At 39.8% G+C, this 13756-nt stretch overlaps 2 protein-coding genes across 2 annotated transcripts in view; one reads left to right on the plus strand and one right to left on the minus strand.

Moving 5' to 3' along the window:
• The window catches only part of UBAC2 (UBA domain containing 2), a 106968-nt gene that overhangs the window by 79801 nt on the left and 13411 nt on the right, over nucleotides 1-13756 (minus strand). The window contains exons 3-4 of the mRNA XM_086615916.1: nucleotides 8966-9085; nucleotides 8418-8524 (exon numbers count right to left, since the gene is read on the minus strand). Coding sequence (XP_086472042.1) covers nucleotides 8418-8524; nucleotides 8966-9085 — 227 coding nt within the window. The remainder of the gene's footprint in view (nucleotides 1-8417; nucleotides 8525-8965; nucleotides 9086-13756) is intronic.
• Nucleotides 5430-6395, plus strand: GPR18 (G protein-coupled receptor 18). The gene has a single exon (XM_009983854.2). It carries the CDS (start codon nucleotides 5430-5432, stop codon nucleotides 6393-6395), a length of 966 nt encoding a protein of 321 aa, XP_009982156.1.

The raw sequence follows: 13756 nt of genomic DNA on the forward strand, positions 1-13756 counted from the left end.
ACAAAAAGAGACACAGCATTAAAACCTCACCCTTCCGACCCTCCCTCGAGAAGACAGCAAGCCAAGCGGGAGTTCACTGCATGCAGCTCTTCTGATCTGAGCCTCACCATCCGCCTGGTTTCCATCCAAATCCAGAATTACTTCTGCACTCCCTCTTTAGCTAAGCAGGGCGTCGTCCAGCCACTTGCTTGTTTCGATACATCCATAGCGCAGTCCAGATTGGAAGGGACCTCTGGACTTCTGTACATTATTTTCCCCAAAATAAAGTACTCTTGCCTAGGAGAGTTCAAAAGCCTAGTTATTCTCTTCCAGGAGCCACACATTCTTTTTTAAACCTTTTAAAAATAAATATGTCACTGAATTTCAATGAGCTTTCACTAAACTTGAAAACAGTATGAGTGACTCATCCTTCTGGAGCATCCTCCAGAATTGCTTTGCTAATAATAAAGCCACTGAAGAATTTTCAACATTAAGATACTCCTTAATCCTAAAATATTAAGCACTTTTAAATCACTTTCTATTTCTATAGGATGGTCTGGATATAATTTGCAGTTCATTGAATTTAAGAGGTCTTTGGAATGATCACATAAATTAAGTTTGATGCTAGTTCACATAAATAGGAAAGACCAAATATTTAAAGATATTATTAATCTACACACTGAAAACCATACCCAGGTCCCTCCCTATGATTACTTCACCCAGCACACTGACTATGCAAATACCTACACACTACCACAAACCAGCTGAGACAAATGACATGACTTCAGCAGAGCAAGTATTTTCCACAGAAGTTACCTTTAGCATTAAATGAGTACCACCTACCTACGTTACTTTTACAGTTGGTGAAGAAAGACGTCGCCAGAAACAAACCTGATTCTGGCTACATCTGAACGGCAGGACTTAGTTGCTTTTGGCAACAGGTGCACATCCTGGCCAATTCCTGACTGTGTGCCAGGAGGAGACTGAAGCATTACTGTTCCCTTCCTCAACACACATCTCTTTGCTTCATTTGGGGGGGAAAAATGGAAGTCGCAGGAGGTAACGAACTCTCTGTAGTGTGCTTCGGTGTACCAAAGACCTGGACCAAAGAGCGAGTGCTCTACAGAGAATTTAGAATCATCTCCTCCTCTGAATGGGACTTTCAAAGGTTGGATCTTTTTTTGAGTTGACAAAGAGAAAATGTAGGAAATGAGTCTTCTTTACCTATTAAATACCTTCACCCCACCAAAGATGTCTGTTGCAGCGACACGGTTCAGAGATTTTACTCCATTTTAATAAAGACTAAAATCTCTCTATGTGCAAAAATTTTCTGCAAAGCTCTTAAATAGGCATGTTATTATTTTAGACAGCAAATAAAATATAGAAACATTGCTATTGGGTTAGTAAAATCTGGCAAGCACAGGCATAAATGAAGCAGTGTATTCAAGTGAATCAAACTTCTCATTTCAAATGTAGCGAGTTTCTGTCACTTTCGAACTGACTACTATCCAAGGCAATACAAATAAAATGGGGATTTCCACAAAAACAGACTACACTCTACAGAAAATACATTTACATTGTGCTTATTGGAAACTTTTGCATAACCAACGTGTATTCTTGCAGATACCTTTGCATGTAAACATCAACCAAAACTACGCTTTCATTATACTACAAACCTTTAAAAATTTGTTTTAAAAAGATATATAGTACAACAGCCCAGTTTGACCACACTGGAAATATTATAAAAGCTTGCCTGTTCAAAGGTACTAGAAATATCAGTTCACAGACACCGCGTGTATGTGAAATATTAGCAAGACACTTTTAAGTATGACCAATAAAAGCTCAGAACTAGCTAGATCACGTCACTGTTTCCTGCCTGCAAAGAGGAGCTATTTCAGCTAAGTGAAGCGGAGCAGAGAAGAGGAAGTCTAAACCTTCTACAGATTTGGGGCTATGAAAGGAGTATCTCTGAAGAAACTTCATAGTGCACAAGAGGTGAGTAACAATTCATTATGCTGCGCTAACAAAGTAACTTGGATGTTTACGTATGTTGCTAAGATAGACTTCTTTCTTCAGAAGCTGAACATGGGCATTTATTCTAGAACTAACAAAAAGAAATTTAATTCTTTAATGTATTTTCAAAGTATTAGCAGCACTCTATAATAAACACCGTTTAAAGCAAAACGATTGCATTTGTAAAAGCACAGCACCGTAAATGCTGTTGTTTAGGATTTAAACAATAGATTTAAAAATATGCAATAACTAAAAGCATTAGTAAGTACATTATCACTAAAGGAAAAACATTTGTTTTCATCAAACTAAAACCAGGAGAAGATCTTGTTCCTCAGTCTCTCTGTGCTTCACTGAAAGCCACATCCTCCTCAGGGAAATGTGAGCAAATGTAAGGGACAGCCAAGGATAAGAAGGGGAAGAGATAACACACACACACAATCCTTTAAATGGAGTCACTCTTGCCTAACTCGTAGTAAGAATCTGGAGGAAAAGATGTAATTCTAGTTTTGCTCTGAAAGTCTTTGTTCTCATGCACAGCACCTAGGTGGGCTTCACAATTCACATTAGACATTCAGGACCTCAGCTATCACTAAAAATTAAAGCAGATTGATAAAACATACAGACCAACATCCGAGTAATCATTCAGAATTAACACAGACAGACATCCAGAAACCAGTGACTCCAGGGGCTCTTCAGCAAGCGCTTTAATCAATACCAGTAAGTTTGTGTTCCCACTATGAAAAATGGTGACTAGGGCAAAATCATCCACCCAGAGGCACCCAAAGATCTACCTGGGCTGGGAGATATCAACCTGAACTCCATGCAGTCAAGTACTGATGAAAAAGCAGAACATCTGCATTGGTCTATAAATGCAGATGGGTAACTACAAACTTCTTAAAAATCTCATTATTTCTTATCTACATAAATGTTAAACTTTAGATTCTTAAAAATTAAATTCAGGAGAAATACCTAACTATAACACTGACATGCGTTTAAACCCACAAAATTTGGAAATAGCGTCTTCACAACTAAACAAAAAAAACCACCCCTTTTTGTTACAGTAGGTCCCTTCTTTGATATATCTTATAACTGGCACAAACTTGAAATAACCAGCAAACAAGGCACAGAAGCACTGGTTTTCCTGATAGAAGCTCATGCCAGATTCAGCTTCCTCTGTTCCCATCAACATCAGCCTGCTGGTTATTTTGGAAACAGGACCTGAGCAGAAACAATTACAGTCACTGCAAGTCCAAGGTAGAGAGGAGCAAAACCAAAACCAAAACCAAAATCCAAATCCATGCTGTTTATTAACATTCATCTATAAAAAGTGAATTTTTCTACCTATCCTATACATTACTACTCAATTCACCTGCTAAATCAGTCAGGATCTTGAGATAGGTAGTCATGCACTATGTCATATACAACTACTAGTAAGAGAAAAAAAAAAAACAGAACAAAAGAGAAGAAAACCACTTCAAATGGGTGGAGTGTGTTAAGCAATATTTGGACAATTTTACGCTACAGTAATGAAAGTGGGACAGTATGCCAGATAATATTTCAACTGTGCTACAAAAATTTTTTTCAAGCATATGCAATCTACCTTTCAGTAAGATCTGCTATCACTCTTTAATTTTTTTTTATTTTTAGTGTTCTTCACACAATGAGGTATTTTAGAGACATTCATACAGATGCCCTCCAAACATCTTTTTTGTCAGTATTATGTGCATAGCTTCTCCCATACAAAACATAAATTTTTACATACTCTAATGACCTCATCTGATCAGAAAACATACCTTTTTGTTTCATACAGCTAAAAAAAAATAATCTTTTGAGATAGAAGTCTAGGGCTAGATATTCGTATGCATTTTTATATATATATATATATATATCTGTAAACTGGAGAAAGATTTTCTAAGAAAATCAGAAGTCCAAACTTTATATTTCAAGGCAGAAACTAACCTGAAGAAAGATTTAATGGGTCATATTTACGTTAGTTACTCCATGGATACTCTTCTCAAAAGCAGCTGATATTTGCCAGTGTCAAACCAGGATGCTAGATTAATAAACGCTGGTTTAATCCACTCTGCATGCCTATACCACTGAAAACAAAGTACCTGGTAACATTGCAGTGAAGGCAGTGACAGATGAGCAGTAACAATAAGCTTTTTTTAATGCATTTTCCACTTTTGGCGATAAAAACCAGAGGGACTATGCACTCCTCTGCTCTTGAGAACTGTTTGGTGCCTAACTGATACTAAAGAAGTTACTTGGCTGTCGTGTCACAAGTGGGAAGATCAGACAGACAACTAACTCTTTCCTCCTCCTCCTCTTCACAAAGCAGCCACAGGGCTGGGTAAAAGGCCAAAGAAGAGGAACCCTCCCATGCAAAGCCATGAAACTGTGACCACAGCAAGAGCCAGGAAAGCGAGGGGGTACAGGTTAACCAAAGCACCCACGTAAACATCAGGTAAGGTCTGTCATCCTCAAATGGCTGCCAAGTAAACCAGGGGATAATCTCTCAGCTCTCATCATCTGAGTCTGCATGATGACATTCCAGATGTCCAACTCCTATGACCAAGAAGCTGAGAGAAGCAACATGACTGTGTTCTGGAGCAGCTGGCTACCAGCCAGCAACTCTTCCCCCAAAAAACACTGTTCGCACAGGCCCTGGCTGGAGACTGAGCTGCTTCCCATCTTTTAACGTTTTTGAAATAGGACATCTATCAATTTATTCATCTCATTCACACGTCAGGCGGTTGGTTCTGATGCCCTGGGATTAAATACTGTATTAGAAGCTATGTAGCTATTAAGATAGCTTTTAGTGTCTTTTATGAGCAACAGCATGCACCTATTCTTTTGAGAGCTAAGTAGATCCTACATAGATAGGTTAGATAAGTTTATCCTACATAGATAAAATGCAAAGTCAATACTTGACTCCGCATATCCAAACGTCACTACATGCCATGCTCACTTATTTCTTTTCATAGCTATTTTTAGTCATTAATTTTTCAACAGGGACAACTTGAAGAAATATTTTCTTCAGAAAACAGCTCTCTTACCTCAGTTACAGCTGTTTCAATCTATTTATCAGCTACTGAAGCACACTCAAAGTAGCTGCTCAATCTTGACTTTTGTTTCCTTATATAAGAAATCTCTTTAGTTATTGAAAATATTTAATTAAAACTAGCTTATAAATACTATTTCTGACAAGTACTTCCTTCAGAGCACAATAATGTATTTATAGCCAGAAAAAGCAACAAAACTAGCATATTTTCACAGCTAAATAATACAATCTCATCACTAAACCCCATCCTACAAAAATCTTCTTGTTTCTTTTTAAAGAAAGTTTTTATTTGACTGAGAATAACTTCTCATATTTTATTTATCTTTTAAGGTATTTATGAAGTGCAACAACTATTCCTAAATTCAATTAAAATATGATGTCTGGAAATGACCACCCTGAAGAATACAGGATTGCATCACTGGTCTTCTACAGTTTTGTATTCGCAGTGGGATTGTTGGTGAATGCCACTGCACTATGGGTTTTCAGCTGCACTACCAAGAAGAGAACAACTATAACTGTGTATATGATGAACGTGGCATTACTTGACATAATTTTTATATTTTCCTTGCCTTTTCGGATAATCTACCATGGGAAAGAAATGTGGCCTTTCGGAGATACATTCTGTCGGATTATCAGTGCTTTCACTATATTTTATCCAGCCATTGCTCTATGGTTGCTCACTTTTATAAGCGTAGACAGATTTATGGCTATTGTCCAGCCTAAACATGTCAAAGAATTGAAAAATACAAAAAAAGCTATGCTGGCTTGCACTGGAATCTGGGTAATGACCCTTGCAACAACGTCCCCACTGCTGTTTTTACAATCTGATCCAGACAAAGCCTCAAATTTCACCACCTGCACGAAAATGCTTGATATCATCCATTTAAAGGAAGTAAATACATTGAACTTTTCTCGCTTGATTTTTTTCTTTTTGATACCCTTGTTAATCATGATGGGGTGTTACCTAGTCATTATTTACAATTTTATCCATGGCAAGACTTCCAAACTGAAGCCCAAGGCCAAGGAGAGATCCATAAGAATTATAGTTACTCTGATCGCTCAAGTACTTGTCTGCTTTGTACCCTTCCACATTTGCTTCGCCTTCCTGATGTTGCAAGATGAAGATAAAACTTACAATCCCTGGGCAGCCTTTACCACCTTTCTCATGAATCTCAGTACATGCTTGGACGTTATACTGTACTATATTGTTTCTAAACAATTTCAGGCGAGAGTCATCAGTGTAATCCTTTATCGCAACTACCTTCGAAGTGTGCGCAGGAAAAGTTTTCGAACTGGAAGTGTAAGATCACTCAACAACATGAACAGTGAAATGATATAAAAGTGAAAAAATTGTCAGGGGACTTTTATAATGTAAACAAGTGATTCTTTTTCTGAATTCCAGCATTGTGACTACACTGAAGAATGTTCTATAGCCAGAGCAACACATATATTTGTTGCACTGTAAATATGAGAGACACAGAACAATAATTGCATCTCTTTATATTTCCTCAACAGCTTTTGTAAATCTGAAATTAACTAATCCCTAGTATCAGTGTTAAACTTTCCAATGTTTTTGTCATCTCAAAAGAGGTTGAACATTGTCAGACACAAAAAAGTGACTATTAGTATAATAAAGCAGAGAACACTGAAGAATTATGAGGCAATGTATATATTAATTTTTTTTATTTGCACAACCAAATGCTCATGAAACTACTGTATATCCCACACTTCTAAAATTAGCTTCATTCTCTCAAGATCAATGTTAGCATGACTGAAAGAGAAAGCATATGTAGGTAACATATTTCATTCAACTAAAAACTTCTTTGATGCAGATTTCTTCGTAACTGACAATATTCTACAGTCGTGGATAAAAATACCATCAAAAAGTCTAATAGTCAAACTGTTCATTAGTTCCCTGTGAGTATGATGTGCACATTTATTACACCTACTCTTGAACAAAGTATCTTTTCACACAGATGAAAATACTGCATTTGTCCAGACACACTAGCAGCCTCTGTCCCAGTGACAAACTTAAAGGTAGCAAACATGGTAAGTAACTGTAGTACTACGCAAGCTTTCAACTACTTTTCCTTATGAGGAAAGGCTGAGGGAGCTGGGTCTCTTTAGCTTGGAGAAGAGAAGACTGAGGGGGGACCTCACTAATGTTTATAAATACATAAAGGGTGACTGTCATGAGGATGGAACCAGGCTCTTCTCACTGGCATCCAATGATAGGACAAGGGGAAATGGATATAAGCTGGAACATAGGAGGTTCCGCTTAAATGTGAGGAAGAACTTCTTCCCAGTAAGGGTAACAGAACACTGGAACAGGCTGCCCAGAGAGGTTGTGGAGTCTCCTTCTCTGGAGATGTTCAAAACCCGCCTGGACGCGTTCTTGTGTGATCTGATCTAGGTGGTCCTGCTCGGGCAGGGGATTGGACTAGATGATCCTTTGAGGTCCCTTCCAATCCCTAACATTCTGTGATACTTTTGAATACTCACACACTACAAGAAATACATCTTTATAATGTCAAACATAGGCTTTTTCTTCCTCATTAGATCAGCCTTTAGCTATTTTCAAGAGACACACTAAAAAAGTAAAAATAAAAAAAAAAGCTTAATACGGGGTTTAATATTAAAAATCTCTCTCCAAGAGCTTTTATTATTACCTGAGAGTGTGCGACATATGGAAACTCAAGTCTGTATGTCACTAATCTCACCTGTTAGAAGCTTAACCACAAAGGCTCTGCAAGCTCTACGGTTCTCCTGTAACCTGTACATCTCTTATTAAGTGCAGAAATCTCAAATATAGGTTATGTGAAACTGAACCAACTAAATATCCTAAAGCTTTAAGAACTTCTGATGCAAGAACTAAATGAAGTAACAGGCTCTGGTGCTCAATTTTTGAAACACAAACATGCGAAATACCAGTATGAAACGTATATAACTGCATACGCATTTAAAAGTGAACATAAGGACGTCAATTACAGTTGTGCTGTCTGTGATTTTTAGAAGGAAATCAGCACCAACCTGATTTCAGTTTTCAGATTTCAACAAAATCAAATATCGCAATAATTTGTGCACTGCAAGCTGTGTTTCAATCATGCTGATAGTGCAAATGGGACTAACGGAATGGAAAGTAATTATATGGATAAATTACAAATTAATTAACCACAGATCACAACTAGGAAACGAATGTTTGAAAACATAACAGTTGTGCCAAGAAACTTTATGCTGTGTTCAAAAGAGGATTAAATTTAATTTGAAGGGTTACAAGAAGAAAGTTCTTTAAATCAAAATCTGCACAAAATAATCCCTTGAAACCGTATCTAAAATAATAAATCCATTAAGAGCTACTTACAAACCAGAAGGCAAGATGTTGATGGTGATGCCAAATATATACTGAACGATTTCTACAAGGAGAAGATCAAACAAAGCTGAGAGCATCCAAGCACCCAGTAAAAAGGACTGGAAAGAAAAAGTTTAATTTGAATTAATCCAACAGTTCAAAAATAAGGTTTTAGTGTATCTCTAAATAAAAGAAAAAAAACAAGAAAATCACTACCACTAGTTCAATTAAGACAAATAAAATCTTTAACACAACATAATTCCAGATCTGCGTGTCTAGATACTGAAGAATGAAGTTAAATTAGTTACCAAAATTCAATTCTATGGGTCTGATAACTTTCAACTGATACAGCTGCAAACTTTAATTAGAATGATCCACTGACTGCAAGATATTATCAATATAAATGGAGATTTGTAGAAATCAAATTCTCTTTAAAACACTTTAACATATACTTCTATACAAAATGTTAATAATAAAACTGCAATATTAATCCAAGACTACAAGATTCTAAACAGTGTAGAAAACAGTTTATGTTAAAAAAAAATGCAACTGGAACTTACTGAAAATTTTCTGCTGCCATATCTTCTTTCAAATATTCTAAAGTTGTAAATGAGCAGACTGCTGCAGAATGTGTCTTTCAAATCAAGACATATTGTCCTCCCACATACAAGTCTCCAAATCTAGAAGGTTAAAGATCATCACGTTAAGTCTCTCTTCCTTCAAGGAAATTCTTTAGAGAATTTGTGCTCAGAGTGAATATAATACTGAAGTCAGATAACAGACATGCAGTACATTTAAGCAGGGAAATAAAGCGATTAGAATGTTATGGAGAGTTCAAGAAGTCTGTTTAAAAATAAAGTATTTTCAAAGAAGAGGTTTACTTTTAAAATAAATTAAATCAAATACATTTTTATGTCCTTAGTTCACACTTACAAACAAAAATGGAAATCACAACCCTAGTAAACTGTAGAATTACAGAAAAAAAATATTTTTGAGGCTATCTCCAGCTATCAACTAGTCTCCTGTACTGCTCTAAGCAGGTCTAATCAGATCAGCCGGCTCAGGGCCATGTCAAGTTGAAGACTCCTGGAACACCTCCAAGGACGGAGATTCCACAAACTTTCTGGGCCACCTGTGCCAGTGTTTGGCCATCCCCATGGTTTAAAAAACTAAATCAAATCCTTACATCTAGGCAGAATTTCCCATGTTCTACCTTGCATCCACTACCTCAGTGCACTTCCAAGCAGAATATTGCTCCAGCTGCTCTATAGCTTCTGATCAACTACTTGTAGACAGCAGTAAGGTGTCTCCTCTTTGCCTTCTCTTCTTGAGGCCGGGCAGATTCAGTTCTCTCAGCCTCTCCTTGTACGTCACATGGTCCAACCCTCTGTCTTGGTGGACCTGCTCCAGTGTGTTCATGTCTTTCTTGTACTGAGGATCCCAGAACTGGGCACTGTGAGACCACATCTAGAGCCCTGTGTCAACTAGAGTGCCTCAACCCACTGGCCACACTCTCGCTAATGCAGTCCAGGAGATGGTTGGTCTTCTTGGCTGCAAAAGCATGCTGTTGACTCCTGTTGTCCACCAGGATCCACAAGTTCTTCTCTGCAGAGCTACCTCCCAAGCGCTTGCTGCACACCGCACACCCGCCCCGTCCCTTCAATGTTGCAGCCTGGGCTTATTCCATGACAGAAGCAGGACCTTCCAATTAATGAAGTTCCCGTCAGCCCATTTCTTGAGCTTGCCAAGGTCTCTCTGAATAGCAGCCCTGCCTTCCAACAAATTGACCATTCCCACCAATTTTGGATCACCCACAAACTTGCTTAAAGTGTGCTCCATCCTATCATCCAGGTCACTAATGAAGACATTAAATAGTACTGGTCCCAGTACTGATCTCTGAGGGGCCCTCCCCTAATTAACACCTGTCAAGTGGACTTTGCTCTAATGACCATAACTCCACTGAGAGTCCAGACAATTTCCACTCATTTTCTTGTCCAGTTATTCAGTACATACCTCACCAGTTTAGCTTTAAGGACACAATGGGAGACTGAATCAAAGGTCCTGCTAAAGTCAAGGTATGCAAAATCCACTGACTCCCCTTGTATGCAGCACCACTAGTCTCATGGAAGAAAGCAACCAGTTGGTCAGGCATGCTTCCATAGAATCATGGAATGGTTGAGGTAGGAAGGTGCCTCTGGAGATCATCTAGTCCAACATCCTCACTCAAAACAAAGTTAACTAGAGCAGGATGTTAACTCACCATGTCCAGTTTGGTTTTGACTATCTCCAAGGATGAAGACTATACAACTTCTCAGGGGAAACTGTTGTTCTGTTCCATCAGTCTTACAGCAAAAAAGCTTTTTCTTTAAATGAACTTCTTGTATTTAAATTTGTGCACTCTGTCTCTTGACCTTTCAATGGGCCTGTGTTGTGGTTTAACACAGCCAGCAACTACATGCCACATAGCTGCTTGCTCACCCTCCCCTAGACCTGGGGAATGGGGCAGAGAATTAAAGGGGAAAAGGGAAGGAGACTCCTGGGTTGAGATAAGTACAATTTAATAGTAACGATAACATAAAATCAAAAGTAATAATGATAAAATAATAAGAAGAATATATGAATAGATAGATAGATAGATAGATAGATAATGATACATACAGACAAGTGATGCACATTATAATTGCTCACCACCTGGTGACCAATGCCTGTCCTGTCCCAGCAAATGATCCCGAAAGAGATAAATCCTGACACCGCAATCCTGGACAAGTGAGAGGCTTGAAAAGAGTGAGAAAGAGAGAGCACTCCAAGAGTCAGAGAGAGAGAGAGAGAGAGAGAACTCCAAGAGACTGAGAGACACCTCAGAAGAGAAAGAGCCTTTCTTCCCAGTCCACCCTCATCTATCTACTGGGCATGACGTTGCGTGATATGGAATACTCCATTAGCCAATCTAGCCCTCAATCCTAAGTATAAGTTCAGATCATAAGGAGAGTTGTGAGCTTTTTATCCCAGCTATATTCCCCCTGAGCCTGTTGTGCTCCTGCACACCGGCAAAACACGGGAAGCTGAAAAGTCCTTGAGACCTCAGTGCCAAATATAAACATCAGTGCGCTGTCAGCATTCTGCTCATAACAAATCCCATAGTAAATCCAAACCACAGAGCTTTCCTAGCTGCTAAAAAGAAAAACTACTTCTGTCCCAGTCAAAACCAGGACAGTCTGGCTCCCTCTTCTTTGCTCTCTCCCATCAAGTATTTACACATACTGGTAAGATCCAGCCTAAGCCTTCTCTTCTCCAGGTAAACAATCCCAGCTCTCTCAGCCTCTCCTCATACACCAGACACTCCAGCCCCTGACCATACTGGTGGCCCTCCGCTGGACACTGCAGTATGCCAAGGTCTACTCTGTACTCAGGAGCACAGCACAAGGGTCAGCATACCAGATGTGGTCTCACCAGCTCAACTAAAGTGGAAGCATTGCCCCACCTGGCCTCCTTGTGAGGCTCTTCCTAATGCAGCCCAGGATGCTGTTAGCCCTTTCAGCCACAATGCTGCATTGCTGGCTCCTATTCGACTCAGTCTCCTCTAGGATCCTCAGGGCCTTTTCTGTAACACTTATTTCCAGCTGGTAAGCCTCCTGCTTGAATAAGAGCACAGGGTTACTCCTCTCCAGGGGCAGGACTTTGCATTTGCCTTTGCTGAACTTCATGAGGTTCCTGTTGACCCTTAACCTCTTAACCTCCTCATGTCCCAAGACAAAGCTCTGTGCAGCTCTGCTACTCTTTCACGTAAATATTGATTATCCTCCTTGCCTGTCCTTCCTAAAGAGCTTGTATTTGCCTGTTCCAGAACTCCTATCACACGAGCTAACCCATCACATCTCCATGACCCCAATGAGATTGTAGCCCTGTAATGGCGTATGACCTTTAATTCCTCTTATTTGTTCCATATATAGCACGCATTAGCACACAGACACTTCAGAGAGGCACCCAGTCACACTGATTTCCCAGAAAATGTATGGGAGTGTTCCACATGATGCTGTCCCATAGGCACTTCCTTATTTATGTGCATACACTTGAAGTAGGTCCTTTTCAGTCCTGTTCTGCTGATTACAAGATCTCTGCTGATTACAAGATCCTTTCTGTTCACATCACCCTGTACCCTTTGCTGGCTAACAGCCTACTGCCTTCTCACTTGACTGTGGGTTGCCATCTCCCTCCTGTGTTGCTCCTATCTTAAAGTTCTCCTCACCAGGCGGGCCTGTCTGTTAGCAAAGATGTTTTTGTCCCACTTGGTCAGGTGAGAGGACCCTCTGAGAGGGTCCCATGGGCACAAAACCCAAAGTCTTGTTCTGGACATCAGCTGTGCAACCAATTGTGGCCCACAGGATCTGACCACTTCACCTTGGCTGGCTGCTCCCAGTCACCTCTGTGTCCTGCATGTGTTGAGAAATGGCTTCTACAAAGATTTGCTCCATGACCTTCCCAGGGACCAAGGTAAGGCTGAGTGGCCTGATGTTAACTGGATCCTCCTTTCTGCCCTTCCCAAAGATGGGTGAGATACTTGCCTTTCTCTAGTCATTGGGTACCTCCATCAGTTGTCCAGGCCTTTCAAAGAAGCTAGAGAAAGATCTCACAATTACATTTCCAGCTCCTTTGGCACTCTCAGGGGTAACTCATCCGGCCCCATTAACTCATATGTGTATAGATGGGTTAAGTGATCTCTAATTCTATTTTTCTCATCAGTGGATACTGCTTCACTCTCACAGACGCTGCTAGGAGGTTTAGGGACCTTGGAGGTCTGAAGGCAAAACATAATAGTACAAACTAATTATTATATTTGTCTGAATACCTCAGCCTTTTTTATATCCCTTGTCACTAGGTTCCTCGCCACAACGAGGACTGGGCCCACACTCTCCTTAAGTCTTTCTTTTGCTGCAGATGTACTTACAGACACCTTCCATGCTGCCCTTTGTCTCCCTCACTAGTTTCCAACTCAGCTTTGGCTTTGGCTCCCCATGCTCCCTTTCCTAATTCACAGTCTGCTTCCCCTCCATGGAAGTCCAAGTGCCAACACTGCCTAAGCCTTATGTTTCTGAAGGTCTTTAGGCCTCAGACAATGCTTCTGCCTCTAACTTCCCTGGCATATCAAAGGACTGAGCAAGAAAGAAGTAGGATCTCACCACTCTAGCTGCCTCGTGGCAACATGCCCAGTGTTAAAACCTAGCCAGCAGCATGAGTACCAGTCCTCCTGAAGTCCAAACTGGAAGGGCTGTGACCTTGCAGCTGAACATTTCATGATACACGTTAACTGAATAGCCCTCACATCGACTACAGAAGGCTTCTAAGCCTAATTG

The sequence above is a fragment of the Tauraco erythrolophus genome, chromosome 1, assembly GCF_009769465.1.
Source record: "Tauraco erythrolophus isolate bTauEry1 chromosome 1, bTauEry1.pri, whole genome shotgun sequence".
Taxonomy (NCBI): domain Eukaryota; kingdom Metazoa; phylum Chordata; class Aves; order Musophagiformes; family Musophagidae; genus Tauraco; species Tauraco erythrolophus.